Source organism: Maylandia zebra, linkage group LG23 (genome assembly GCF_041146795.1).
Source record: "Maylandia zebra isolate NMK-2024a linkage group LG23, Mzebra_GT3a, whole genome shotgun sequence".
Classification (NCBI taxonomy): domain Eukaryota; kingdom Metazoa; phylum Chordata; class Actinopteri; order Cichliformes; family Cichlidae; genus Maylandia; species Maylandia zebra.
The window spans coordinates 49,518,212-49,544,900 of NC_135188.1; the positions used below are offsets into that span (position 1 = coordinate 49,518,212).

General features: G+C 44.0%; 1 protein-coding gene across 1 annotated transcript in view; it reads right to left on the bottom strand.

Annotated features, from left to right (window-relative positions):
• plcd4a (phospholipase C, delta 4a) overlaps nucleotides 1-26,689 on the bottom strand; it is a 64,083-nt gene that overhangs the window by 25,960 nt on the left and 11,434 nt on the right. Inside the window, exons 2-11 of the mRNA XM_076880403.1 lie at nucleotides 24,647-24,694; nucleotides 23,982-24,140; nucleotides 23,547-23,775; nucleotides 15,967-16,096; nucleotides 15,183-15,414; nucleotides 14,836-15,037; nucleotides 6,452-6,596; nucleotides 2,406-2,558; nucleotides 2,152-2,262; nucleotides 171-179 (exon numbers count right to left, since the gene is read on the bottom strand). Coding sequence (XP_076736518.1) covers nucleotides 171-179; nucleotides 2,152-2,262; nucleotides 2,406-2,558; nucleotides 6,452-6,596; nucleotides 14,836-15,037; nucleotides 15,183-15,414; nucleotides 15,967-16,096; nucleotides 23,547-23,775; nucleotides 23,982-24,140; nucleotides 24,647-24,671 — 1,395 coding nt within the window. The 5' untranslated portion in view covers nucleotides 24,672-24,694. The remainder of the gene's footprint in view (nucleotides 1-170; nucleotides 180-2,151; nucleotides 2,263-2,405; nucleotides 2,559-6,451; nucleotides 6,597-14,835; nucleotides 15,038-15,182; nucleotides 15,415-15,966; nucleotides 16,097-23,546; nucleotides 23,776-23,981; nucleotides 24,141-24,646; nucleotides 24,695-26,689) is intronic.

The following is a 26,689-nucleotide window of genomic DNA, read 5'->3' on the forward strand; positions in this document are numbered from 1 at the left end:
TTCGCTCCGGACTCGTGAATCTCAACCCAGCAGCAGCGGTAACGTTTGCATGTCCTCTCCCGTTAATGCGGCAGGTAAATAATCACCTAACAGTGCATATTATGTTAGCGCGATCTGCCTTATTACAAACCTGTCATTATGTGCATTTAGGTGACCATGATGAGACAGACAGAGTCTGGCTCAGATGCTGGCAGTTCTCGCTGCAGTCTACCGGTAGCGTCTCCTTTCAGGCCAGGATAGACGAATGTCACCGAGCAGTGACTAAGTTTGTGGTAAAAGGCTGCCGCAGCAGATGCCCCCAATTTTCGGTAAGTGAATGTGTTTAATTGTAGGCAGGGACATTTCTGGATATTCTTGTGTAATTGCTACTGAATAATTTATGTTATACTTTGTTATTGCCACCGAAGAATATTTATTTTATTATTTTACATTTACAATTTTTTTTCCTGGGGACCCTGTGACACCCATTGAAGAGCTGTAGGCTGGATCTCTTAAGATCTCACTGCTGGGTTTGTAAGGCAAACTCCTCAAGATGGGTGGTGACCATGATGGCCATTTAGAAGTTGGCCATCTTGGATATAACTTTTGTTTTTCCAATAGGAAGAGGGTCATGTGACACATCAAACTTATTGGTAATGTCACAAGAAAAACAATGGTGTGCTTGGTTTCAACGTAACTTTATTCTTTCATGAGTTATTTACAAGTTTCTCTTTGTTCACAGCCATTGACATGTTGAAGAGGTTAACACGTCAGGAGCGGATCGAAATTGTGTTGCTATCTGGTGAACGTAGTAACCGGGTCATTGCAGCAGATTTCAATGCAAGACACCCTACGAGACCACCCATCTCCCATGCTATAGTCAGCAAACTGCTTGCTAAGTTTCGTGAAACTGGTTCAGTGTTGGATTTGCCAAAATGTGGACGCAAGAAAACTGTGACTAATGAAGAAACATCAGTGGCTGTCCTCGCTTCATTCAGCAAGAGCCAACAGCATAGCACTTGGCGCATGTCACTGGAGAGTGGCATTAGTCGAACATCCCTCCGGCAGATGTTAGCTACTCACAAATGGCACCCTTACAAACTCCAGCTACTGCAGCATCTCAATGAGGATGACCCAGATCGGCGCACAGAATTTGCAGAATGGCAAACTTTTATGTGAATGGTGACGTTAACAAACAAAAGCACCGCTATTGGTCTGACACTAACCCACACTGGATGGATCCCTCCAAGACTGTTGGAACAACAAAAGTGATGGTTTGGTGTGGTATATGGGGCACAACGATAGTGGGTCCATTCTTCATCAATGGAAACCTCAAGGCTGCTGGATATTTGAAATTGCTACATGATGATGTGTTTCCCTCTTTATGCACTGAAGCTGGCACGTTCCCTGAGTTTTTCCAGCAAGATGGTGCACCACCACATTATGGGTGCAGGTCCAAGCATTCCTAGATGAACAGTTTCTGGAAAGTGGATTGGTCATCGTGAGCCAATTGAATGACCCCAAGGTCTCCCGATCTGACCCCCTTAGACTTTTATCTTTGGGGTCATCTGAAGGCAACTGTCTCTGGTGTGAAGATACGAGATGTGCAGCACCTGAAACTACGGATACTGGATGCCTGTGCTGGCATTTCTCCCGCGGTGTTGCTATCAGTGTGTAAAGAGTGGGAGAAGAGGGTTGCATTGACAATCCAACACAATGGGCAGCACATTGAACACATTTTATAAGTGGTCAGAAACTTGTAAATAACTCATGAAAGAATAAAGTTACGTTGAAACCAAGACCACCATTGTTTTTCTTGTGACATTACCAATAAGTCTGATGTGTCACATGGCCCTCTTCCTATTGGAAAAAACAAAAGTTGTATCCAAGATGGCCGACTCCTAAATGGCCACCATGGTCACCACCCATCTTGAGGAGTTTGCCCCCTCACATATACTAATGTGCCACAAACAGGACTTTAATATCACCAACCATTCCCATGTTATTACGCTGTATCCATATAAATGGCCCACCCTGTATATCAGACTGGATCATCAGCACATGCACAGTGGGTTGTCTGAGAGTTGTGAGACTGTGTCAAACATCTAGACCCACCTTGAGTCTGCAATGGATACTCTCATGGTGTGGGTGATCTTCATCAATTTCAGCTGCCTCATCGTCATCGCTGACCTCCCCATTCAGAGAATCTTCCACCATCCCACTTAAACTCTGCTCTAAACCACCATCTTTCTTCGCCTTCACAAGAATCTTCCCCTTAAGATCCTAACATAGGGGTCAAAAAGTCATCTTTAACATATACCATAGGTGTTCGGGGTTTCTTTGAATTTAGCATTCTAGTAGTTGATAATTTGCATTTCTATCAAATGATATGGCATTAGAGTTGGACAATAGATTACAGCCCTCACCTCAGGAGAGGGCAGTCTGATGGGGGCCTTGCCATCCAGTATAGTTTTCAACAACCTGTCACCAAGAATGTGGTTTAGATGATGTGCCATGACTCTCTGTTGTTCAACACTGCAGTGGTTCTCAATGGACAGGATGACTGGATATTGTGATACCTGAATGGGGGAGAGGAGGAGGAAGAGAGATGGAGGGAGTGAGTACCTTTTGTAATTGAAGACTGGAAACAGTTACAGTGAAATGGTAAAAATAGTAAATGGCCTGTATTTGTATAGTGCTTTACTAGTCCCTAAGGACCCCAAAGCACTTTACACAACCAGTCATCCACACAGTCACACACTGGTGATGGCAGCTACATTGTAGCCACAGCCACCCTGGGGCGCACTGACAGAGGCAAGGCTGCTGGACACTGGCGCCACCGGGCCCTCTGACCACCACCAGTAGGCAACGGGTGAAGTGTCTTGCCCAAGGACACAACGACCGAGACTGTCCAAGCCGGGGGTCGAACCGGCAACCTTCCAATTACAAGGCGAACTCCCAACTCTTGAGCCACGATCGCCCCTACAGTGGTGTGAAAAAGTGTTTGCACCCTTCCTGATTTCCTATATTTGTATGTTTGGCAAACTTAAATATTTCAGATCAAACCAATTAAAATATTATAACACAAGTTAACACAAAATGCAGTTTCAAAATGAAGTCGTTTATTATAAAGACAGGCCCTGTGTAAAAGTGACTGGACCCCAAACCTACTAACTGGTTGGCCAGCTTAGCATCTTAGCAGCAACAACTGCAATCAAGCATTTGTCATAACTGGAAGTCTTTTACAGCACTGTGGAGGAATTTTTTCCCACTCATCTTTGCAGAATTGTTGGATTTCATTAACATTGGAGAGTTTTCAAGCATGAACTGTATTTTTAAGGTCAAGCCAGAACATGACAGTTGGATTCAGGTCAGGACTTTGACTAGGCTACTCCAATATCTTCATTTGTTTTTTCTAAGCCATTCAGGTAGATTTGCTTGTCCATTTTGAATCCAGAGCCAAACCCAAGTGCACATTAGCTTCAGGTCACAAACAGATGGATGGACATTGTCCTTCAGGATGTTTTGCTACACAGCAGAATTCATGGTTCCATTTACCACAGCAGGTTTTCCAGGTCCTGAGGCAGGGAAACAGCCCCAGACCAACACACTACCACCACCATATTTTACTGTTGGTATGATGTTCCTTTTCTGACAATGTGTTTACAGCTGTGTTACTTTTATGCCAGATGTAATGGGGCACATGCCTTCCAATAAGTTCAACTTTTCTTCTCGTTATTCCTCAGAATATTTTCCCAGAAGTCTTGGGCATCATCAAGATGTTTTCTGGGAAACCTGAGACTAGCCTTTAAGTTCCTTTTGCTCAGCAGTGGTTTTTGTCTTGGAACTCTGTGTCAAGGTCTGGCTGTGTGGCAGCCAGGATGAGGACCCAAATGCAGGACTCTGGAGACAAAACCTGAACTTAAGCAGCTTTATTGCCGATAACTACAAACTAAAAATACAAAACACTAAACTCTTGGCATAGTAGCTAGACACTAGAAAGCAAAGCATGGAGCACACAGCACAGGGGTAACATGACCGGAGGACTACCTGAAGACTGATGATGTGATGAGGAGCAAATACAAACTGAGGACTTAAATACACTGGATAACGAGAGGATGGGCAACAGGTGGTAACACAGGTCATAACAGACAGAGGAGACAAAGGAAGAAATATAAGGAGAGTAACATGGGAACAGGTAAGGGAGACGAAACAGAGACATGGCTAAGAAACAAAGAGAGAGGGAGCGAGAGACACAACAGGCCAGGGAGACTAAGGAGTAAAGACAGAACACAGAGACAAAGACTGTGGGAAATGAGAACAAGACTGACATACACAGGAAACAAAGGGAAAGGAAAACACTCAGGGAACTAGACCAGAACCACAAGGGATAAACACAATCAGAAAATCTCAAACACATAAGAAAACTGAACTAGGAAATATAAGTTACCCTAGGAATATGACAATAATGAATAACCAAGATTCAAAAGTCTTCAAATGCAAAACACTGGGTCAAAACCCAGGACCATGACACTCTGCCATGCATGCCATTTTTGCTCAGTCTCTTTCTTATGGTGGAGTCATGAACACTGACCTTAACTGAGGGAGCTGAGGCCTTGTTTGGATGTTGTTCTGGGGTCTTTGTGACCTCTTCGCCATTTGTGGACAATGGCTCTCACTGTGGTTCACTGTACTCCCACAGCTTTAAAAATGGCCTTATAAGGCCATAATAAAGCCATATAATGGTTTTCCAGACTGAGAGATCTCCATAAATGTGTTTCATATTAATTCCTGAATTTCCTTGGATCACAGCATGATGTCTGGCTTTTAAAGGTTCTATTGGTCTACCCCACTTTGTCAGGCAGGTCCTGTATAGTGATTTCTTGAATAAGAACAGGTGTTGGCAGTAATCAGGTCTGCGTAGAGAAACTGAACTCAGCTCTCCAAAGATGTCAGTTTATGTTAAAACGAGGGAGGGTCAGTCATTTTCACACAGGGCCACGCAGATTTGTTTTCTTTCCTTTTAATAATAAACACCCTCATTTAGAAACTACAGTTTGTGTGTACTTGTGTTATCTTTATCTAAAATTTAAATTTACTTGATTATCTAAAACATTTAAATATGACAAGCATGTAAAAATATTGGAAATCAGGAATTGGAAAGACACTTTTTCACACCACTGTATGATAACAGAAAACTTAAATGTCTGCACATCATCTCGGGTTGTGCCTGACTGGCTGTAAGACCAGCAGATGGATGGGCAATATTGAGTTTCCAACAAATATGAAATTTGGAATTAGATTCCTTTCATGTCAATTCAACAACCCATGCGTATAGAATTCAGCAGCCTTGCATACAAAGAAGCCATCATGCCTGGGACAGTGTCTGCTTTGCACACGCTGCTATACTCTTAGGCTCTCACAGATAGCTCTCTGCACCTTCTGCTTGTATGAATAAACTTACTTTTGACTGTCTGGAGGCAGAGCCCACAGGAAGACGAGGTCTAATATGATTGGCCACTATGATAGACATTTCAGGTTACATTAAACTGAATTATACTGTGGCAGCAACAGAAACCATCTTTTAAACTGTATTTGTTTACAATTTGAAAAATGAGATTTGCCAAATGAACTATTAACAATTATTGTTTGCTGTGCAGTAGTGGAAATACTGACAACTGTCACTGGGTTACTTTACTGTTGAAGAAATATTTTAAACCAGAGGCTTCTAAGGCAAGTTCTGAAGCCACTGCACTGCTGTCCCATTAATCTGTTATACAGTATAACATACAGTGGCTTGAAAAGTATTCGGCCCCCTTGAACTTTTCCCACATGTTGTCACATTACAGCCACAAACATGAATCAGTTTTATTGGAATTCCAGGTGAAAGACCAACACAAAGTGGTGCACACGTGAGAAGTGGAACGAAAATCAGACATGATTCCAAACATTTTTACAAATAAATAACTGCAAAGTGGGGTGTGCGCCAGTGATTGTGGAGTGGCTCCCACAGACAGCCCACTGCAGCCTCTTAATGGGTTCAGAGTCACCATGGGTTACATTCTCCATGTAGCTTACTGTGCAGCTCTCTCTTTCAGCACGGAGGGATGTCTCTCTAATATCCAAAGGACAGGGAGGTAATGAATATTAGTAAGGAGTAAAGCCATGTGAGTGGTCTGGAATAAAAAAAAAAGAGGTTGGTTTATGACTGTGATGACGGGGATGTATATGTGCAGGCAGGGCCTCACATGTGCCATTACAGGTCATCTGCTTTAAAGGTGTGAGTAGATGTTTCTTCAGCCAGGACACATGGGGGTGTGATATCCTATACTAAATACATTGTACGTTGTTCTGTTTCTCAGGGAGCAGAGGTTTTAGGCAAAGCATTCTGCTTAAGCTGTAGGACAGCTATCAACCGAAACACTGCTATTCCCTTATAAAAGTGTAAAATAACCCACTCAGGTGATCCTACCTTGAAGGCATAGTTTCCAACTGCACTAACCACATCCTTGAAAAGTATCTTGGAGGTGAAAGTGTGTCCATGATATACAATGGGCTCTCCATTGGCACCATCCCAGCAGTCTACTTCAACACATCGGCAGCCACGATTCAGAGCCCTGAAGAACAAGGACAAATACAATCTTTCCTTTATTATTGATTCTGTTCTGGTTCACAGAAAGGTAAAAAATACAATGGCCATGAATATATCCTTCATCTTCTTCTTCTTCTTCTTCCTTCGATTGCTCCTACAGTGGATCATCTGCCTCCGTGTCACTTTATTTTTAGTATCCTCCACTGTCACACCAACCCTTTATATGTCCGTCACTACATCCCTGAACTTCCTCTGAGGTCTTCCTGTGTTCCCCCTTCCAAGCAGATCCATAATCATAATCCTTTGTCTAATATATCCACCATCTCTCCTCTGCACAAACCATTTCAACCTTGCTTCTCTAACTTTGTCTCCAAACTCCTCTACATGAACTATCCCTCTAATACACTCATTTTTTTTAAATGAAAATGTTATCATTGTCAACTCTGCCACCTCCGGCTTACCATCCTGTCTTTTTGTCAGTGCCACTTTTTCCAAACCATACATCACAGTCTGTCTCACTATGATCTTGTACACCTTCCCTTTCACTCTTGCTGCTATCCCTGTGTCACACATCATCCCTAACACTTCTCTCCACCCAGACAACCCTGCCTACACTCACTTGACCCCGTCTGCCTTTTATTCACACATTCTGGATTCTGGATTGCTTCTACTGACTTTCTGACAGGATCCTGTGTGAAAAAATCATTGCAACCCCCTGTTATAACTTAAATTAATGGTGGTGTATTATATCTTTGGAAAGCCGAGTTCAATTTCTCTAGCCACACCGAGACCTGATTACTGCCACCACCTGATCTCAATCAAGAAATCACTTAAATAGGATCTGTCTGACAAAGTAGAGTATGCCAAAAGATCCTCAAAATCTAGTACAGCGATGAAGATGTTAGAAAGACCCAAGAGAAACATCCAAAGACCCGAATGCCTCGCTTGGTTGAGGTCAGTGTTCGTGACTCCACCATGAGAAAGAGATCCTTCATGACAGAGTTCAAAAACCACTGCTGAGCAAAAGGAGCACAAAGACTCATCTCAGTTATGCCTGAAAATATCTTGATGATCCCCAAGTCCTTTGGGAATATACTCTGAGCTGACGAGACAAAAGTTTAACTTTTTGGAAGGTGTGTGTCCCATATCGACATCCAGTGTAAAAGTAACACAGCATTTCAGAAAATGAACATCATACCAACAGTAAAATATGGTGGTGGTAGTGTGTTGGTCTGGGGCTCTTTTGCTGCCTGCCAGGACCTGGAAAACCTGCTGTGGTAAATGGAACTCACTCCACGGTTGATTACATGGTCCACTATTGTAGCTCTGATGTCATCAGTAATTCTATTTCTTACTCTTCTTACCCTTCCTCTTCCCCCTCCTCATCCTTGTCCTTGTCCTCTAACTTCACCTCCTTGTCCTTGTCATCCTCTTCGTCCTACTTCTTCACCTCCACGTCCTCTTCCTCGGCCTCCTCTAATTCTCACTCTTCTCACTCTTCCTGCTCCCTCCATTGTACTCCACACGCACAGCTTACCTGTAGCTTATTTATAGTGCGTAGGCTGATTGCAAAGTGAACTAATTATCTAACACAGTTTTCACATGAGACAGTGTGCCAGACAGTTGGCAAAATACTGTAAATAACAGCCATAAATGTGTATAGTTTTGCTAGGAGTGTGTTGATCATTTGGAAGCTGAGTGCAAAGCAGTGTTTGTGCTTTTAGTTTTGCAAACTCAGTGAGTGGTTTTGCTATAAGTATTAATAGTTTTAGGAATTGTGCTATAAGAATCACAGTTAGGGTTTAAGCATTCAGAAAAAACTGTATTGCTTCAATCTTAAATATGATCAACCTATCTCTAATAATCAGCTATGTACCACAGGCCTTCAAGCTGGCTGTAGTTAAACCTTTACTCAAAAAGCATCTCTAGACCCAGCAGTCTTAGCTAATTATAGGCCAATCTCCAACCTTCCTTTCATATCAAACATCCTTGAAAGAGTAGTTGTCAAACAGCTAACAGATCATCTGCAGAGGAATGGCTTATTTGAAGAGTTTCAGCCAGCCTGAGGTTAATTATGGAGTTCCACAGGGTTCAGGACCAATCCTATTTACATTATACATGCTTCCCTTAGGCAGCATCATTAGAAGACATACATTTACAGCTCGCAAGCTACTGTAGCCAAACCCAGGCAAATATCCCAGAATGCATTTTGTCCAAAACTTAAACAAGGCAGTTGCGGAGGAACGCAGAGTGGCGGAGTTTGAAATATTACTCTTTCTGGGTCACAAAATAAATTTTTAAGATATTTTCACGTCACATCCCCTGATGAAAAATGTTCTGTTCTTATTTAAACAGCTGACTTTGAATTTAATCTAACACTAAAAAGAAATATTTAAATTAAGGAGGAAACATTTTCATAATATCTTATCTTAATGACCTTGTAGTACCATATCACCCTATTAGAGCACTTCGCTCTCGCTCTGCAGGCCTACTTGTTGTTCCTAGAGTATTTAAAAGTAGAATGGGAGGCAGAGCCTTCAGTTTTCAGGCCCCTCTTCTGTGGAACCAGCTTCCAGTTTGGATTCAGGAGACAGACACTATCTCTACTTTCAAGATTAGGCTTCAAACTTTCCTTTTTGCTAAAGCATATAGTTAGGGCTGGACCAGGTGACCCTGAATCCTCCCTTAGTTATGCTGCAATAGACGTAGGCTGCCGGGGATTCCCATGATGCACTGAGTTTTTCCTTTCCAGTCACCTTTCTCGCTCACTATGTGTTAACAGACCTCTCTGCATTGAATCATATCTGTTATTAACCTCTGTCTCTCTTCCACAGCATGTCTTTATCCTGTCTTCCTTCTCTCACCCCAACCAATCACAGCAGATGGCCCCGCCCCTCCCTGAGCCTGGTTCTGCTGGAGGTTTCTTCCTGTTAAAAGGAAGTTTGTCCTCCCCACTGTCGCCAAAGTGCTGCTCATAGGGGGTCATATGATTGTTGGGTTTTTCTCTGTATCTATTAGTGTACGATCTACTGTGCAATATAAAACACCTTTAGGTGACTGTTGCTGTGATTTGGCGCTATATAAATAAAATTGAATTGAATATTAATTTCCAAACTAAGTGTTTTGGAGGAAGGAAGGTTCAGGGTTTCAGTAGTCATCATCATGGGCTCATCGGATTAGAATGAGAATAAGCAGTCATCATTTGCAGGTTTTGTCGTTTTATTGTATAACAGGTAAAGGAAAGAAAGACACACATGGACTGCTCTCTCTCAGCTGCCGCCCCATGTGGGAGTGAAGAAAGAGTGAGGGGTAGGTGAGTGCAGTCCTTATATAACGAATGACAGGTGAGTGCAATTAAGGCGAAGCACCACACCCAATCAAAGGTGAGGAAAAGAAACAAGGTGCATCTGGTGAAGTGAATGTGCTGAAAGGTGAGCCTTTACAACACTAAGACTATTAGCAAATCTTTCATGGTATCCCTTGTGTTATTCTAATATTTTCATTGATACATTTAATGGATGAGAAATAATCACTTAAAAATAATATGATGTCAAGGCCCTCTCTTTATTTTATTAAACTCAGCGGAGTATAGTGATAAGAATGTTTTCCAGTTAGAAAAGCTAGTCAACTGTGGGCACGAGTGAGTGCCCACAGTTGCAAAAATGAGTTTTTACCAGCTATGCCAAATTTCCAAGGCAAAGCCCTATATTCCACATTAAGACTTTGAAAAGCTTATCCACGCCTTCATTAGTTCTAGATTGGACTATTGCAACTCGCTATATTTCGGCCTCCAATTCTCTCTCCTCCAACACTTGCAATTAGTTCAAAATGCCGCAGCACACCTCTTAACTGGCTCCAGAAGGCATGATCACATCACCCCTGTTCTAGCCAATCTACACTGGCTCCCCATCAAATACCATATCGTTTTTAAAATCCTTTTGTATACTTTTAGAATTTTAAATAACCTGGCACCAAGTTACCTAACTGACCTCATCGACTTGTATAGCCCCATAAGAGCATTTAGATCCTCTAACCAACTGCTCTTAGTGCAACCAAGGCTCCGCCGAAAGACTAGAGTTAGACTTAAATCGCGCTTAAAAACTCACTTGTTTAATCTAGCCTTTTAAGCACATTAGTTCGGACTTCCACCTGGTCTGCATTTGTGCTACATAACTGTAACTGTTTTTGTTGTCTTTTGTTGTAACCTGCATTCCGGCACTTGTGTGAAGCACTTTTGTGGACACTGGTCCTTTCTAAATGTGCTATAGAAATAAACATTGATTGATTGATTGATTGATTGATTGATTGATTGATTGATTGATTGATTGATTGATTGATTGAGAAGAAAATTCTGAAATCAATTAAATCATTGTCTACTTACTTTTAAAATTTAGAATTTTACATTTAAATTTAAAAAGTAGACGTTGTGGGAAGCATTAAGCCACTTTGCTCTGTTTTAAGTGTCGTAATAAGAATTGAATTGAATTGCCCTTTATTTCCATTGCACATGTAAAATTTAATTATGGGTGCTCCACACCAACTGTGGATAAATAAAATATAAATAGTAAGACAGCAGGTATAATTAACAAACAGGAGAAATATATACAATCAAGACGAATCTATTAAAAACAATAGAAAAGGAACACGTTGGAGAAAAGGTTGCAAAGTGCTTGAAAGTAGAGCAAAGGACTTGGTCTGAGTAGAGTCTGTGTGTGATTGGCCTTAGTGATGAGAGTTACTCAGACCATGGCTCATATTGATGAGGTGGGTGGGCAGGGGTGGGTTTTGCGAGGAAAGTGTTTGCTGATAGTGTTTGACCCCTGTGTACCAAACACCATAGCAGTAGGAGAGAACGCTTTCCATTGAGGAGTCGTAGAAGGCCAGTTGCATCTTCCAGTACAGGTTATTCTCCCTGAGGACACAGAGGAAGTGAATCCGCTGCTGGGCCTTCTTTACCGGGGCGATGGTGTTTGTGAAGCCATTCTCCATTTGTAAGGTGGGGAGTGGACCTGCCTGTGCCTCCCAAAGTTCATGATAAGTTGTTTCAGGTCCTCCCTGGACGACCTGCTTGTGGTGTGCTTGTGTGCTCTCTCCCTTTTTTTCTTCTCCCCGCCCTCTGGGTCTGCTTCTGGGAGAGTGAGAGTGTGGCGACCCCTGACCCGGAAGTGTCTCCGCTCAGCAGACAACACACCTGTACCTACTCTTCAACCCAGCTGTCACTAATCAGCCCCCATTTTGGGCTGAGGTAACGGTGTGTCCGGATGGCAGTCGACGCTGGTTTGTACTCGTAAGTAAAGTGTGCTCGTTATTGGTGATGTAGCTTTAGCTGGTTAACCTGCTCATCTGTTGTTGTTGCTTGTCTTTTAGGAGGAAAAGTACGGGGAGGAGGGTTGGAGAGAAGAAGCTTGCTAGGATTACCACTGGGGAGACTCACCTGCACCACTACTGGGAATTTGGAGAAAAGCACTGTTGGACTATTGCACTTCTTTTCATGTTTAAGACTGTTTTTTTGGGACTGTAAATAAACTCACTGTCTGCTTTGCATCCAGAGCTTCACGACTGAGTCTGTATTTCCCATTACCCGTGATAGGATGTTCAGTTTTCGGTTATTTTCTGAGCACCAAGGGGACAAGTTCTCCAACAGAAACCTGGACTCTCCGTAGCAAGTGTCCAGTTACCAAGACCCTCTGAAGGTCTACTAGAAGATGTGGCCTGGCTCAAAAATGAACAGCTACAAGAAGAAGTGCCCTCCATGGAGAAGGAGACAAGAAGCCAAGATCAAGCCATAATGGAGGGAAGTTAGCCAACTATCGGAGCTGTAGAAAGGTGCGATGATAAAAGAGGTACCTAAAAAGTGCTGTTCATAACTGAAGCCTTGGAAACTCCCAACCAAAGACTCACAGCCTTGGCCAGCTGCTTAAAGAGGTATGCCAGAGAGAAAAAAAAAACAAGCTGAACTCCACTGAACCACCCAAGGAGTACTCTTAGTGGCAGAGCACACTTAAAGACAGCACACTTAAAGGAAAGAGGAACAATTTTTTTGACTGACCAACGCGTTTCGGCTTGTGGCCTTCATCAGGGTCATAGTAACACATACAGGGAGTGCAGAATTATTAGGCAAATGAGTATTTTGTCCACATCATCCTCTTCATGCATGTTGTCTTACTCCAAGCTGTATAGGCTCGAAAGCCTACTACCAATTAAGCATATTAGGTGATGTGCATCTCTGTAATGAGAAGGGGTGTGGTCTAATGACATCAACACCCTATATCAGGTGTGCATAATTATTAGGCAACGTCCTTTCCTTTGGCAAAATGGGTCAAAAGAAGGACTTGACAGGCTCAGAAAAGTCAAAAATAGTGAGATATCTTGCAGAGGGATGCAGCAGTCTCAAAATTGCAAAGCTTCTGAAGCGTGATCATCGAACAATCAAGCGTTTCATTCAAAATAGTCAACAGGGTCGCAAGAAGCGTGTGGAAAAACCAAGGCGCAAATTAACTGCCCATGAACTGAGAAAAGTCAAGCGTGCAGCTGCCAAGATGCCACTTGCCACCAGTTTGGCCATATTTCAGAGCTGCAACATCACTGGAGTGCCCAAAAGCACAAGGTGTGCAATACTCAGAGACATGGCCAAGGTAAGAAAGGCTGAAAGACGACCACCACTGAACAAGACACACAAGTTGAAACGTCAAGACTGGGCCAAGAAATATCTCAAGACTGGTTTTTCTAAGGTTTTATGGACTGATGAAATGAGAGTGAGTCTTGATGGGCCAGATGGATGGGCCCGTGGCTGGATTGGTAAAGGGCAGAGAGCTCCAGTCCGACTCAGACGCCAGCAAGGTGGAGGTGGAGTACTGGTTTGGGCTGGTATCATCAAAGATGAGCTTGTGGGGCCTTTTCGGGTTGAGGATGGAGTCAAGCTCAACTCCCAGTCCTACTGCCAGTTTCTGGAAGACACCTTCTTCAAGCAGTGGTACAGGAAGAAGTCTGCATCCTTCAAGAAAAACATGATTTTCATGCAGGACAATGCTCCATCACACGCGTCCAAGTACTCCACAGCGTGGCTGGCAAGAAAGGGTATAAAAGAAGAAAAACTAATGACATGGCCTCCTTGTTCACCTGATCTGAACCCCATTGAGAACCTGTGGTCCATCATCAAATGTGAGATTTACAAGGAGGGAAAACAGTACACCTCTCTGAACAGTGTCTGGGAGGCTGTGGTTGCTGCTGCACGCAATGTTGATGGTGAACAGATCAAAACACTGACAGAATCCATGGATGGCAGGCTTTTGAGTGTCCTTGCAAAGAAAGGTGGCTATATTGGTCGCTGATTTGTTTTTGTTTTGTTTTTGAATGTCAGAAATGTATATTTGTGAATGTGGAGATGTTATATTGGTTTCACTGGTAAAAATAAATAATTGAAATGGGTATATATTTGTTTTTTGTTAAGTTGCCTAATAATTCTGCACAGTAATAGTCACCTGCACACACAGATATCCCCCTAAAATAGCTAAAACTAAAAACAAACTAAAAACTACTTCCAAAAACATTCAGCTTTGATATTAATGAGTTTTTTGGGTTCATTGAGAACATGGTTGTTGTTCAATAATAACATTATTCCTCAAAAATACAACTTGCCTAATAATTCTGCACTCCCTGTAGTAGAAGTGTGCTTCAGAAAACAGAAAAAAATTCAAATGAACCAATCACATCTTCATAGATAAATCAGCTGATATATAACAGGTTGGTATTGGTTAATTGGTTAAGTCATGCCCAAGTAAATACTGGCCTAGATCATTAATGATGAAGACGGGGGGGAGGAGACATAATCCCCACCTGTCTTAAAATAATACATGCATGAAATACACAAGAAGAATATTACAAATATACAAAAATGATTACAAAGGAAAGCATTTAATTATTAATGATCTAGTCCAGTATTTACTTGTGCGTGACTTAAGCAAACCAAAATGATCAAAATTGATGATAATCCAACTTTGGACTACGAATACGTACTGATAAATCTCAACCTGATGAATTAGCTGTGAGCAACCATGTTTTGGCTTACTGTGCAATTTTACAAACCCCTACTCTTTCAAGGTACTACTCTCTAGAAGTATCTCTGGACAAGCTAGCATATTGCAGACACGCTTGTTAGAAGGAGTGGTTCACTAGCTACCCCAGCTCTTCATGTGCAACATATTTTAGAATAATGTTGGGGTGAATTTGATCAAAGCATGGTAATTTTAAGCCAGTACTGCTACCTGATGTATCCCTCCACACTGCTTTGTCCTCTGAGCTGGTCCTCCATCAGGTAGGTGTTGTGGGACGATGAGATGAAATAATGACAGAGTGGCTGAGTCATGTCCTGAAAGATCCCCCTCTGCTGTGGGTTAAAAATGGAGCCTTCAGCTGAGCCGAGGTACATCAAAAAGCCATCAAATGTCATGGCATTCATGCGCTTGGCTGGAATGACAGTAAGATGGTGTCAATGGTGTAATGTGCTAACTGTACCATAAAATCTCATGAGGGAATAGACTGATCCTAATGTCATAAAAATTATATTCAAACAAAACATCAAGATGCAGTGTATTCTTTACAATGTGTGCACCTTTGTCCGAGGGTTCATAGCACTCAATGAGCTGCTTAGCATGCAGTTGGATATCATCCCCCTCAAGCTGTTCCTCTCTAAGGAAGTCCTCCAGGTTGCTTTGGGATAGCTTCTGACCATCAACAGAGTATTCCTGAAATACCTTCAGTACATCCTCTCGCTGAGTCAACATCTTGTAGAAGAGCACAAACTCATCATTCTCCAGGGTACCTGATTGGGACTTATCAGCCATCTGAGACAAGAGGCAAAAAATGTGTACTGTAGCCAGGTGGACAGATGCATCAAAGTGTAAGATCTTGTTGAGAAATAAATATATATTCTTAATGCTTATTTGCTGATTAGATTGTTTTATGAGAGGCCCAAACTTCAGTGTAAAACTAGGTCGCAGGCTGACAGGAAACTGCATGCTTTTGCAAAAATAGGAGCTGCAGGCCGAAAGTGAAACTAAGTAGAGTGTTTGATCGAAACTTAAAGTGTGTGTGACGTCTAGATGAAGTATATAAATAACCAAGCTTCCTGTTTTTGCCTGAGACTTGAGCTGGCGTTGCTGTGTGTGCCTAGTCTCCATATTCTGGAATATGTCAAATTAAAGATCTTTTGAGTTAGACCACTTTGAGCCGTGTCTTTCTTGTTCGTTGAAGAATACAAAGAACTGGATTTAATAATCTCCTAATCCTAGTACCAAGAAAATTACAACAGAACCCAAACAACCTTAATACTGAATATTTAAATCACAGGAATGTGTATACTTTGTTAGTATACACATTTAGTACAGGTCTCTCACTGTAAAAAGGTGGTGAGCATGATGTTCATTCATGTCCACATTCATCATCTTCAGCAGGTCTTGCACTTCCTTAAAGTTCATCCTGCCATCATTGTTCTTGTCTGCCTTTTTGAACCATTCACCAATCCATCTGAGTACAACAATCAAGGAACTTTCTAATAAAACTTTTTTTTTTGCTACAGTAATGGTACAATGGTCACTGTAAAGATAGACAGACAGATACCTTATTGATCTCACAAGGGAAATTGTTACCTAACAGCATCATGACAAAGAATAAAAATAGTAAAGTCACAATAAACACCACAATTAAAAGAGTCACAGGGGCCTGGTAAGGGCCTATACTATGACAAAGTGCAGTATGTCTATCTATCTATCTATCTATCTATCTATCTATCTATCTATCTATCTATATATATATATATATATATATATATATATATATATATATATATATATATATATATATATATATATATATATCCCAAGGTCCCAAGGTCAAAATGGGAGATGCCCCCAAGGGTGGTGGAGAATGACCGAGCTAAGATCCTGTGGGACTTCCAGATACAGACGGACAAAATGGTGGTGGCTAACCAACCAGACATAGTGGTGGTAGACAAACAGAAGAAGACGGCCGTAGTGATCGATGTAGCGGTTCCGAATGACAGCAATATCAGGAAGAAGGAACACGAGAAGCTGGAGAAATACCAAGGGCTCAGAGAAGAGCTCGAGAGGATGTGGAGGGTGAAGGTAACGGTGGTCCCCGTGGTAATCGGAGCACTAGGTGCGGTGACTCCCAAGCTAGGCGAGTGGCTCCAGCAGATCCCGGGAACAACATCGGAGATCTCTGTCCAGAAGAGCACAGTCCTGGGAACAGCTAAGATACTGCACAGGACCCTCAAGCTCCCAGGCCTCTGGTAGAGGACCCGAGCTTGAAGGATAAACCGCCCGCAGGGGCGTGCTGGGTGTTTTTTTTATATATATATATATATATGTACAGTACCTCTATTGCTTAAGCATTAAGCATATTGCTACTATCTCTACTTTCAAGATTAGGCTTCAAACTTTCCTTTTTGCTAAAGCATATAGTTAGGGCTGGACCAGGTGACCCTGAATCCTCCCTTAGTTATGCTGCAATAGACGTAGGCTGCCGGGGGATTCCCATGATGCATTGAGTTTTTCCTTTCCAGTCACCTTTCTCACTCACTATGTGTTAACAGACCTCTCTGCATTGAATCATATCTGTTATTAACCTCTGTCTCTCTTCCACAGCATGTCTTTATCCTGTCTTCCTTCTCTCACCCCAACCAATCACAGCAGATGGCCCCGCCCCTCCCTGAGCCTGGTTCTGCCGGAGGTTTCTTCCTGTTAAAAGGGAGTTTTTCCTTCCCACTTTTGCCAAAGTGCTTGCTCATAGGGGGTCATATGATTGTTGGGTTTTTCTCTGTATCTATGAAGCGCCTTGAGGCGACTTATGTTGTGATTTGGCGCTATATAAATAAAATTGAATTGAATTGAATTGAATTAAGCCACTGCACTGAGCAGCGGTCACAAGGTGGTTGGTGTCTGTCGTGGTGGTAACCCCCGAACCAAATGGTGGACACCAGAGGTGAAGGGAGCCACCAGGCTGAAGAAGGCTTGGCTAGCCTGTGGTACTGTGGAGACAGCTGATAGATACTGACAGGCCAAGCGGAACGTGGCTCAGGCAGTGGTTGAAGCAAAAACTTGGGTGTGGGAGGAGCTTGGAGAAGCCATGGAAAAGAATTTTGGACTGCCTTGAAGAGATTCTGCCAAACTGTCAGGCGACTCAGAAAAGGAAAGTGGTGCTCTACCTGCACTGTGTATAGTGCGGGTCGAGCACTGCTGACTTTGACTGAGAAAATTGTAGGAAGGAATACTTTGAGGACCTCCTTAATCCCACTGGCACATCTTCCGTGGAGGTGGCATCTGGGAACGAGGGGGGCAACTCGCTTATCTCCAGGGGTGAAGTCACTAAGGTAGCTAAACAACTCCTTGGTGGCACGGCCCATTGGGTGGATGAGTTCCTAAATGATCTGGACGTTGTATGGCTGTCTTGGTTGACATGCCTCTTTAGTGTTGTGTGGAGCTCAGGGGCGGTACATCTGGATCGGCAGACTGGTGTGGTGGAAAGGAAAGTCCTTGGATACAGGAGGAACAATGTGTTTTTTGTCCTGGTCGTGGGACACTGGATCAGCTCTTTATCCTCTTGAGGATACTTGAGGGTGCATAGGAGTTTGCCCAACCAGTTTAAATGTTGTTTGTGGATTTGGGGAAGGCATTCAACCATGTCCCTCGGAGTGTCCTGTGGGAGGTGCTTCAGGAGTATGCGTTGCCATTCAATCCTTACACAACTGTTGCAAGAGCTTGGTCCACATAGCCGGCAATAAGTCAGACTTATTTCAGGTGGTTGATGGACTCCGCCAGGGCTGCCCTTTGTCACCTATTCTGTTTGTAATTTTTAGGCCATGGTCCTCAGCTGGAAAAGGGTCCCCACTCCGGGACAGTATCTTGGGGTCTTGTTCACGAGTGACAGGAGCAGGAGATGGATTGGTGGTGCGGCTGCAGTGATGCAGATCCTGTACTGGTCCATTGTGGTAAAGAGAGCACTGAGTGTAAAGTAGAGCTGTTGCTCCTCTATATTGAAAAGGTGGTTTGGGCATTTGAAAATGATGCCTCCTGGGTGAGGTGTTCTGGGCATGTCCAACCCGGGGCAAACCCAGGACATGCTGGAGGGATTATATCTCTTTGAGGAGGTGGCCGGGGAGAGGGAGGTCTGGGCTTCTCTTTTTAGGCTGCTGCCCCCCTGACCTGGGCCCAGATAAGCAGAAGAAGATGGATGGATGGATGGATGGTGATAAAAATTAAAGAAAGGTAGAAATGAAGTTAGTTAAAAACAGTAAAAGTAAGACTGATAATTTGTAAGAGAGATGTGCAAATTGCATGAAGGTATAAATACAAAAATAAGTTTGGGATCTTATGTGTGACAATGTAGTAGTACAGGTAAAGCAAAGCCGGGAGCATTGAAGGTGGATTCAAGTACGTCCATGGTGTAAATATGAAGAGAAATGGAGTAGTACTCTTGAGTATATGAATAATACTATGGCAATGACAAGACTGTCAGAAAGAATCACAAGTTTGAAACAGGCCACCTGTTCCAGCTTCCCAAAAGGCACCTGAAGGACTCCTTGTGGGACACCACATGCCAGAGAGGCTGAGGAAGATACAGAGTCACCAAAGTGGACTGAGAAAGTTCTCTCCTGAACCACTCAAAAGCTGTACCTTTGATGCCCACATGGTATTCTAAATGGGACATGAGATGGTCTACTGCAGGAGTCCCCAACTCCAGGCCTCGAGGGCCGGTGTCCTGCAGGTTTTAGATCTCACCCTGGGTCTGCACACCTGAATCAAATGATTAGTTCATTACCAGGCCTCTGGAGAACTGCAAGACATGTTGAGGAGGTAATGTAGCCATTTGAATCAGCTGTGTTGGATCATGGACACATCTAAAAACTGCAGGACACCGGCCCTCGAGGCCTGGAGTTGGGGACCCCTGGTCTACTATATCAAAAGCAGCAGTCAGAGCAGGTCAAGGAGAAACTACTGCTGACCAATAAGGACATTAAAGGCTCACCTCAGTTTTGCCAGAAAACATCTTGATGATCCACAAGACTTTTGGGAATATATTCTCTGGACTGATGAGACAAAAGCAGAACTTTTTGGAAGGTGTTTGTCCCCATTATATCTGGGGTAAAAGTAACACAGTTGTAACACACCTTTTAAGAAAATGAACATGGGGGTGGGGGGTCATAGTTTGGTCCCGCCTTCACTGTTGTGATTGGTGTGGGGGTAGGGACAGGCTTAGGGCGTCGGGGGGTTCCCCGGAGGCATCTTCCTTGGGGGGCTCAACCCGGGGTAGCAGTTATGTCCGGTTGGGGGCTCTTTTGGCTCTCGAGTGACTGTTTCCTCGTGGCTGCATGTAGCGGGGCTAGGGGAGAGTCTGTGCTGACGGACGTGGGTTACTGACCTGGTAGCCTGGCTGCCCCTGGGTGGGTCCGGGATGGGCGTGAGGTTCTGGGGGCGCTCCGTCTCTGGGCTGGGGCCCTGGCCGGGCCTCGGGGCCTTGGGTCCTGGTTTGTGTGTTGCCGGGGTTGTGGGCGGGTGGGTGCATGGGGGCCCATCCCTGGCGCAGGGTGCTGCCGGTGCGTCGAGCCACCTGGGGGGCTCTTCAACTTGCAGGAGCTTTCCTCTCCTCAGGAACTCTCTGCAGGAGGGGGAGATACAGGAGAGGTGGAGGAAGATCTCAGCCTGGGTGTTTATTGTCTCATGTAGTCTGGAAGATGAGTGGATGGTGGGGTGGGTGCAGTTTTCTCTGTGGTGGGGTTGGGTGGACTGTCCCGGGCTCTGTGGGGCCGGGGGGCGCTGCTGCGCTGGGCCCCGGTCTGGATGGGCCTGGGCCCCCTTTCCCTGGTGGGTCGCGGAGTATGGGGGTGCCTACTGGGGTCAGCGGGGGAGCTGGCCCCAGGGAGGGGTCACCTGCCCCTCCCTTCCTTCCCTCCCCATCTCCAGCTGCCTCCCTCTTCCCGCTCCACCACAACCACCCACACATGCAGGGCCTTGGAGTAGGGGTATGTCACCAGGGTGCAGAGGAGGCTACTCCCCCCTCTGTCCCCTTCTGGCTGCCTCTGCCTCAATTTTATCCCACAACTTAGACATTCACATTACTCACACTCTCATTACACATACATATAGGATCTTGGGGGTGGGCATGATACACGGAGTCCAAATTACCATCAGGGTGTACGCCTCACCCCTGGCGTCGTTGCCCACCTCTCAATTTTAAATACACGTAGACATTGAGGGCTAGCAGGAGGGACTATGCGCTTACCTGCTGCTCTCTGGCAGGTAGCTCCATGCCCTCCTGGGTTTTAAATGCACCTTAGAACACACATGCATCAACACTACAATGAGCGGGTGGAGGGAGGTTTGGAGTCTTCTCTCACCCCCGTTCTCTGCGGCCTGCTAGAGCGGGGGGGCTAGGAGGAGTTGGCCGTCCGACTGCGGTCTGGAGTGTGGGGCCTCCCTGCTGCTGCGGAGTCGGGGCGGTCTGCCTCTCCCCACCGCAGGGAAAAGGGTAACACCACCTGGGTCTGGGTGCAGTTCCCCCCTCCAGGGGCAAGGGTACCTAGACCCGGTTCGTAGAGTACGCTTGGGGAGTATGATCGTGTGTACAGCGTCTCTTTATGTCTGTCTCCACGTTGGTTGAGTGTGGAGTAAGTGCATATGAGAGCATGAGGGTGGGAATGGATGTTTGTGTCTGTGTGTGCCTGTATTTCTGTGTCTATATGTCAGGTTGGGTATCAGACGCCACCTCTCTGGGGACATCTCAGGCCCTCCAAGGTTTGGAGGCCTATCTCCACCCACCACCACTTCCCCTGCCAGTGGCGGACTCCCTCAGGTGTCGGTGCGTTGGTGGTTCTTTGTGTCTGGGGGTGGGCGTCCGGGTACACACCGGCTCACTCCTTGGCGGCCACTTATCGGGGCCTGGAGCCTGGGGCTCACTCGGGCCACTTCGGAGGTGGGGTGCCCCCGGCCTCTCGGCCTGGGGCTCGGTCACTCAGGCACAGCTGGCTGCCGGCGGAGCTCACGGGCGCGTCACTGCAACTCCCCCTGGCTTCTGCTCTGCGGCTGCTGAGTGAGCCCTCATCTGGGACTCTCCTCAGCTCTTTCTGGGACAGTGGCGCGGCTGCCCCTCTGTTGGTCTTCCTTGGTCTCTTGTGTTCTGGGGGCCTCTGGATGTCTGGAGTTTTGATCTCCTCCATACCTGCTTCATACCCTGGTGGACGGGGCTGTGGCCCCCCCACACTCCCTAGCAGATCGTTACATGGAGAAACCTTTGGAATGCAAGCGTGCTGATCCACACAGGTATGCACACAGGTGTACACACGGGTGTTCACAGACGCGGACTACAGCTTTCCTGGCTGCTGCCTCAAAGCACATTGTGCGCTGTCTATCTTGCGTGCTGCACAATATCGTTTATTATTTAGTATCTACTGATATCTACTGCTAGCTAGTTTATTGTGATGGTGCCGTTTTTTTTATTATGTTGCTCTTTGTTGTTTGCTTTCTCTTCTGTTTTTTTTCTCCATACAGGTGACCCAGGTGTTTGTTTGTTTTTTCTTCCCCCCCTTCTCACCGTCTCTTCTCCCCTTTGGTTTTCTTTCTCTCCCTCTCTTTCTTTCATTCTTTCTCCCTGTCCTATCCCCCAGTCATGTCTGTCCCGTTTATAGCAACTGAAAATAAAATAAATTCATAATTATAATAAAGGTCAATCAAATGGACCAATATGGCAAGGCAATGATGATCCACTTGGTAAAATAAATCCGCTTGGCATCTTTCTTGGCCTTAAGACAGCAATTCTGATGCTAAAGATCCAAACGTGACACAAAAAAAAAAGAACAAAAAAAGAAAAGAAAATGAACATCATATTAACAGTAAAAAAAATGGTGATGGTGGTCTGGGGCTGTTTTGCTGCCTCAGGACGTGGAAAACTTTCTGTGGTAAATGAAACCATGAATTCTGCTGTCAAATAAAACATCCTAAAAGAGAATGTCCGGTCATCCGTTCATGACCTCAAGCTGAAGTGCACTTGGGTTCTACAGCAGAGTAATGATCCAGCAAGTCCACCTCTGAATGGCTTAAGAAAAACAAAATGAAGACTTTGGAGTGGCCTAGTCAAAGTCCTGAGCTGAATCTGATTGAGATGCTGTGGCATGAACTTAGAAAGGCGGTTTGTGCTCGAAAACCCTCCAAAGTGGTTGAATTACAACAATTCTACAGAGATGAGTGTGCCAAAATTCCTGCATCACGCTATAAAAGACTCATTGCCAGTTACTGCAAACACTTGATTGCAGTTGTTGCTGCTAAGGGTGGCCCCACCAGTTATTAGGTTTAGGGGCAATCACTTCACACCAGGCCATGCAGGTTTGGAGTTTTTCCCCTTTAGGGTTTCCCCCTTAATAACAAACACCTTCATTTAGAAACTGCATTTTGTTTACTTGTGTAAACCCGACTGCTCATCACTTCCATGTTACCTGCACTGGCTGCTGGCTGAGGTCAGCATACATGTAGCTGTAAGATCACACTGGGTTTTTCGCCAGTTTTGTGTTCGCCTGCTATCTGTTCAGACGTTTGCAAAGAGCTGACATTTTGATAGCAGTATACTGCAGTTTCTTTCCTTGACATACTTTATTACTGTGTTTTCATGCAATAAAAATAAACCCCAAATCTCCACTCCCGAAACGTTGTAGACCCGGCACTATAGTTCTCCTCTCTGCACACAAAAGAGTAGCACATGTCTGCAGGAAGAAGAAGAAGATATGTTTATTTTTTTTCTCTTTCTATCTGACATGCAAATGTGATTATAAGATTACTGAGTTTAGTACAGTAACTCATTACATTACTGTATTACTGAAAAATGTAATGTGATGTAATGTACACCCAACACAAATTCTTTATATATAGTTAGGTTGACCGCATATGTATGTAAACTGAGTGAAGGATACTGATCGAGTTTCTCCCTCTCACCCATGTTTTCCACATTCTCAATCAGTTTCCTCATGCCCCATATCCAGGACTGTGCTTCCTCAGCTGACTCGGCCACCAGGTCCAAATTGCCCCTGCGACCGCGAAAGACCAATGTGAAGCATCTGTCAGGTGGGAACTCATCTGCAATACTGAGGAGGACCTCACTCTGGTGCCCCTCTCGAACTGCTTCCACATCATTCACAGAAACTAGGAACAAAGAAAGTGGAATTTAGGAGGTTTTAGACACAAAAATAAAGCAAAAAAAAAGAAAAATTGTGCCAGATTGTGAGCATGCTTAATGCCAAGAGCTTGTGACCCGCACACACATATACTTGTAAGCAAAACGCCCACTGTTGGATCAGGTCTATTAGGTCATTTTTCCACGGGTTCTTTAATTATAACTGTTCTCTTACATGTGGAGCGGACATTGCCAGCCTTCTTAGACTGGTACCAGATGGTCATGAAGTCATCCTCCAGCTTGAAATATCGCTGCTTCTTCCAGTTACGAGACTTAATTTTCCTCATCATCGCCCCCACCAGCATGGCCTGGAGGTTATCATCCCCCTGACTACCTGTGTAAAAGAGACAGTCATGACAAATAAAAAAATAAAGCATGGTTCGAAGAAATTTAAATGCAAACATGCCATGTTTAATTTTAATTTCAAGTTTCTGACAGGCTAATGTGAAGTTCCATCACACATCCAAAGCGTTATGACACTGTCTAGACATCTACTACTGAATAGATATGCTAAACAAAAAAGATTATTGTGCATCTTAAATGTGAATTTAAAAAAAAGAACATTTCATTTAAGTCAGGTTTAGCAAAATAAGATTTAGTTTGTTTCATCTGTGAATCAAATATTAAGCAGATATTCTACTCACATTTGTATCATTTGTGTTCTTTGATTATCTTTCTAAAATCAGAGTGACAAGAATGATGCTATAATGAACTGTTTAAAATGAATCAGATGTTCCAGTGTACACACACAGGAAAAAGGTCAGGGGGGAAAAGGAACATGTACTTATTAATCAAACAAAGTTACCCCAGCAGGCATAAACAAGACGTGAGCTGACTTACGGAGGCCATTTCCTGTGGAAGCCATTTGTTGTGCGGTCACTCTGCCATCTAAAGGGCATAACATAGCAGTCAGTGCAAGGAAAGGAGAAAAGCTCTGACTGTAAAAAATGCCTTGTTTCAAGTAACTCTTAGACGTCCTTTCTAGACGTCACATGTGCCGAGATGACCTCTGGCATCAACTTTATTGACATCCAATCACCTGATGTCCAGCCACACCCTGTTACCCTCTTTCTCTCTCATTTTTCAGCTACCAGGTCAGAGATTACTTCATTTAAATCATCTTATTACTCTGGTTACATTTCTCATGGACATAATGTGCAGACTCTCAGCGTTCATCCACATTCGAATTGGATCAGCGGTTTGGGCCTCTTTTTAAAGGGACGACAATTAACTGGACAGTTGACTCAAAGGCCATTTTATGGGCAGGTGTGGTCAGCTCCTTTGTTATGTCATTGTCAATTAAGCAACATGCAGTCAAAGGAGCTCCCCATGCAGGTAAAACAAGCCATCCTCGAGCTGTGAAAACAGAAAAACATCTAAGAATTTGCTACGATATTAGGAGTGGTAACCAGCAGTTTGTTAAAGCAAAGAAGTGGGATATTCTTGAATGGTCAAGTCACTCGCCTGATATTAACCCAATGAACAGACAGAAAGGCCCTCAAACAAGCAGCTCTCATTAGCTCAGTCACAGATAGATTCAAATGATTTTTTTCAGCGTAATCATATATTTATATACTTGACATGACATGAATATACCGTTTCTCTTTATGATTGTATGATCTCTCAATACTTCCTTTTAACGCAACCCCATATGAATATCATGATTCCAATATGATTACGTTTTAACTCAGTTACATAGGAATACTTGTTCTCTTCATGGGTCTGTGGTTCAAACACAATATACTCTATATGGTTCCTTATATTAAATCATACATGGTAAAGTCAGACATTCCCTAAATGTTTGCTTAGTCATTCTGACCATACACTAAAAGCTTGTCCGCCTCAGACAAGATGTGGGCGTTGTGCCATTGCTACGTTCTCAGTTAACACAAACAATAGCAGCACAGAAGCACACACTGTCATGGTCCTGAGTCTGTGTGTTGTGTTTTGTGTTTCTTTGTGCTTTTGTTATTCTGATTAGGTATCCCAGTATTATTCGCCGTTTTGTTAGGTTTCTGTTCTGTGCCTGTCCTGCTCCCTCCTTCCATGTCCCCCCCTGTCTGTCCATGATGTCATTAAGCCTGCTTATGAGTCTGCGTCTGTGTCTCTGTCTGTCATAACACGTAAGTAACGCGTAAGTAACGCGTTAGAGTAACTAGGTTATTATTGTGGTAACGAGCACGGTAACTAGTTATTATGCCAAAACCGGGAACGCGTTACTGGGATTTTGATAGGCTCGTTATTCGTTACTTCGTGTGGTGGCTATCGTGGAGCTTCCACAGATTCAGCAACATTAGCAAGTGGTGGAGGCCAGCAGGTGGATGAGAGAAAGGGAGGAAGGAGGAGGAGAGACCCGAGGCGGCCGCCGGTCCGAGTATCAGGTGAACTGAACTTCAGGTAAGAAGTTATGACCTGCAGTCTCTCTGGGTCAGATATGAACCAAGTTTAGGTGGAGTTTATTTTCGTTATGCTGGGTACTAGCTAGTATGACGGAGTTTCTATACAGCTGGGTGGTGCTATGATGTTACTGATAGTTAACTTTATTTTATTCATAAGGTTAGTTAGTAGAGTTGCCAACTGTCCTGTAAAACGACGGAATCGCCTCGTATTCAGAGAAAATATTACGCGTTTCTTATTGAGGTGAAAAGAAACACAGTTTGTCCCGTAATTCAGCTACAATGGAAAAGACACAAAGCTGCAGTTATTCTGTGTCTTTGCTGCACAGCTGCCTCTTCTTCTTTCATTCTCTCCCCCTCCCTCTCCCGTTTCTACTTCAATCATGAAACTGATCAATGATCAGCTGATCGTCTCTCTTGTTTGTTTATCGCTCACTTTGCGCCAGAAAGAGGAAACCAGCAGATGTCGTGCTAAACAACAGCAGCA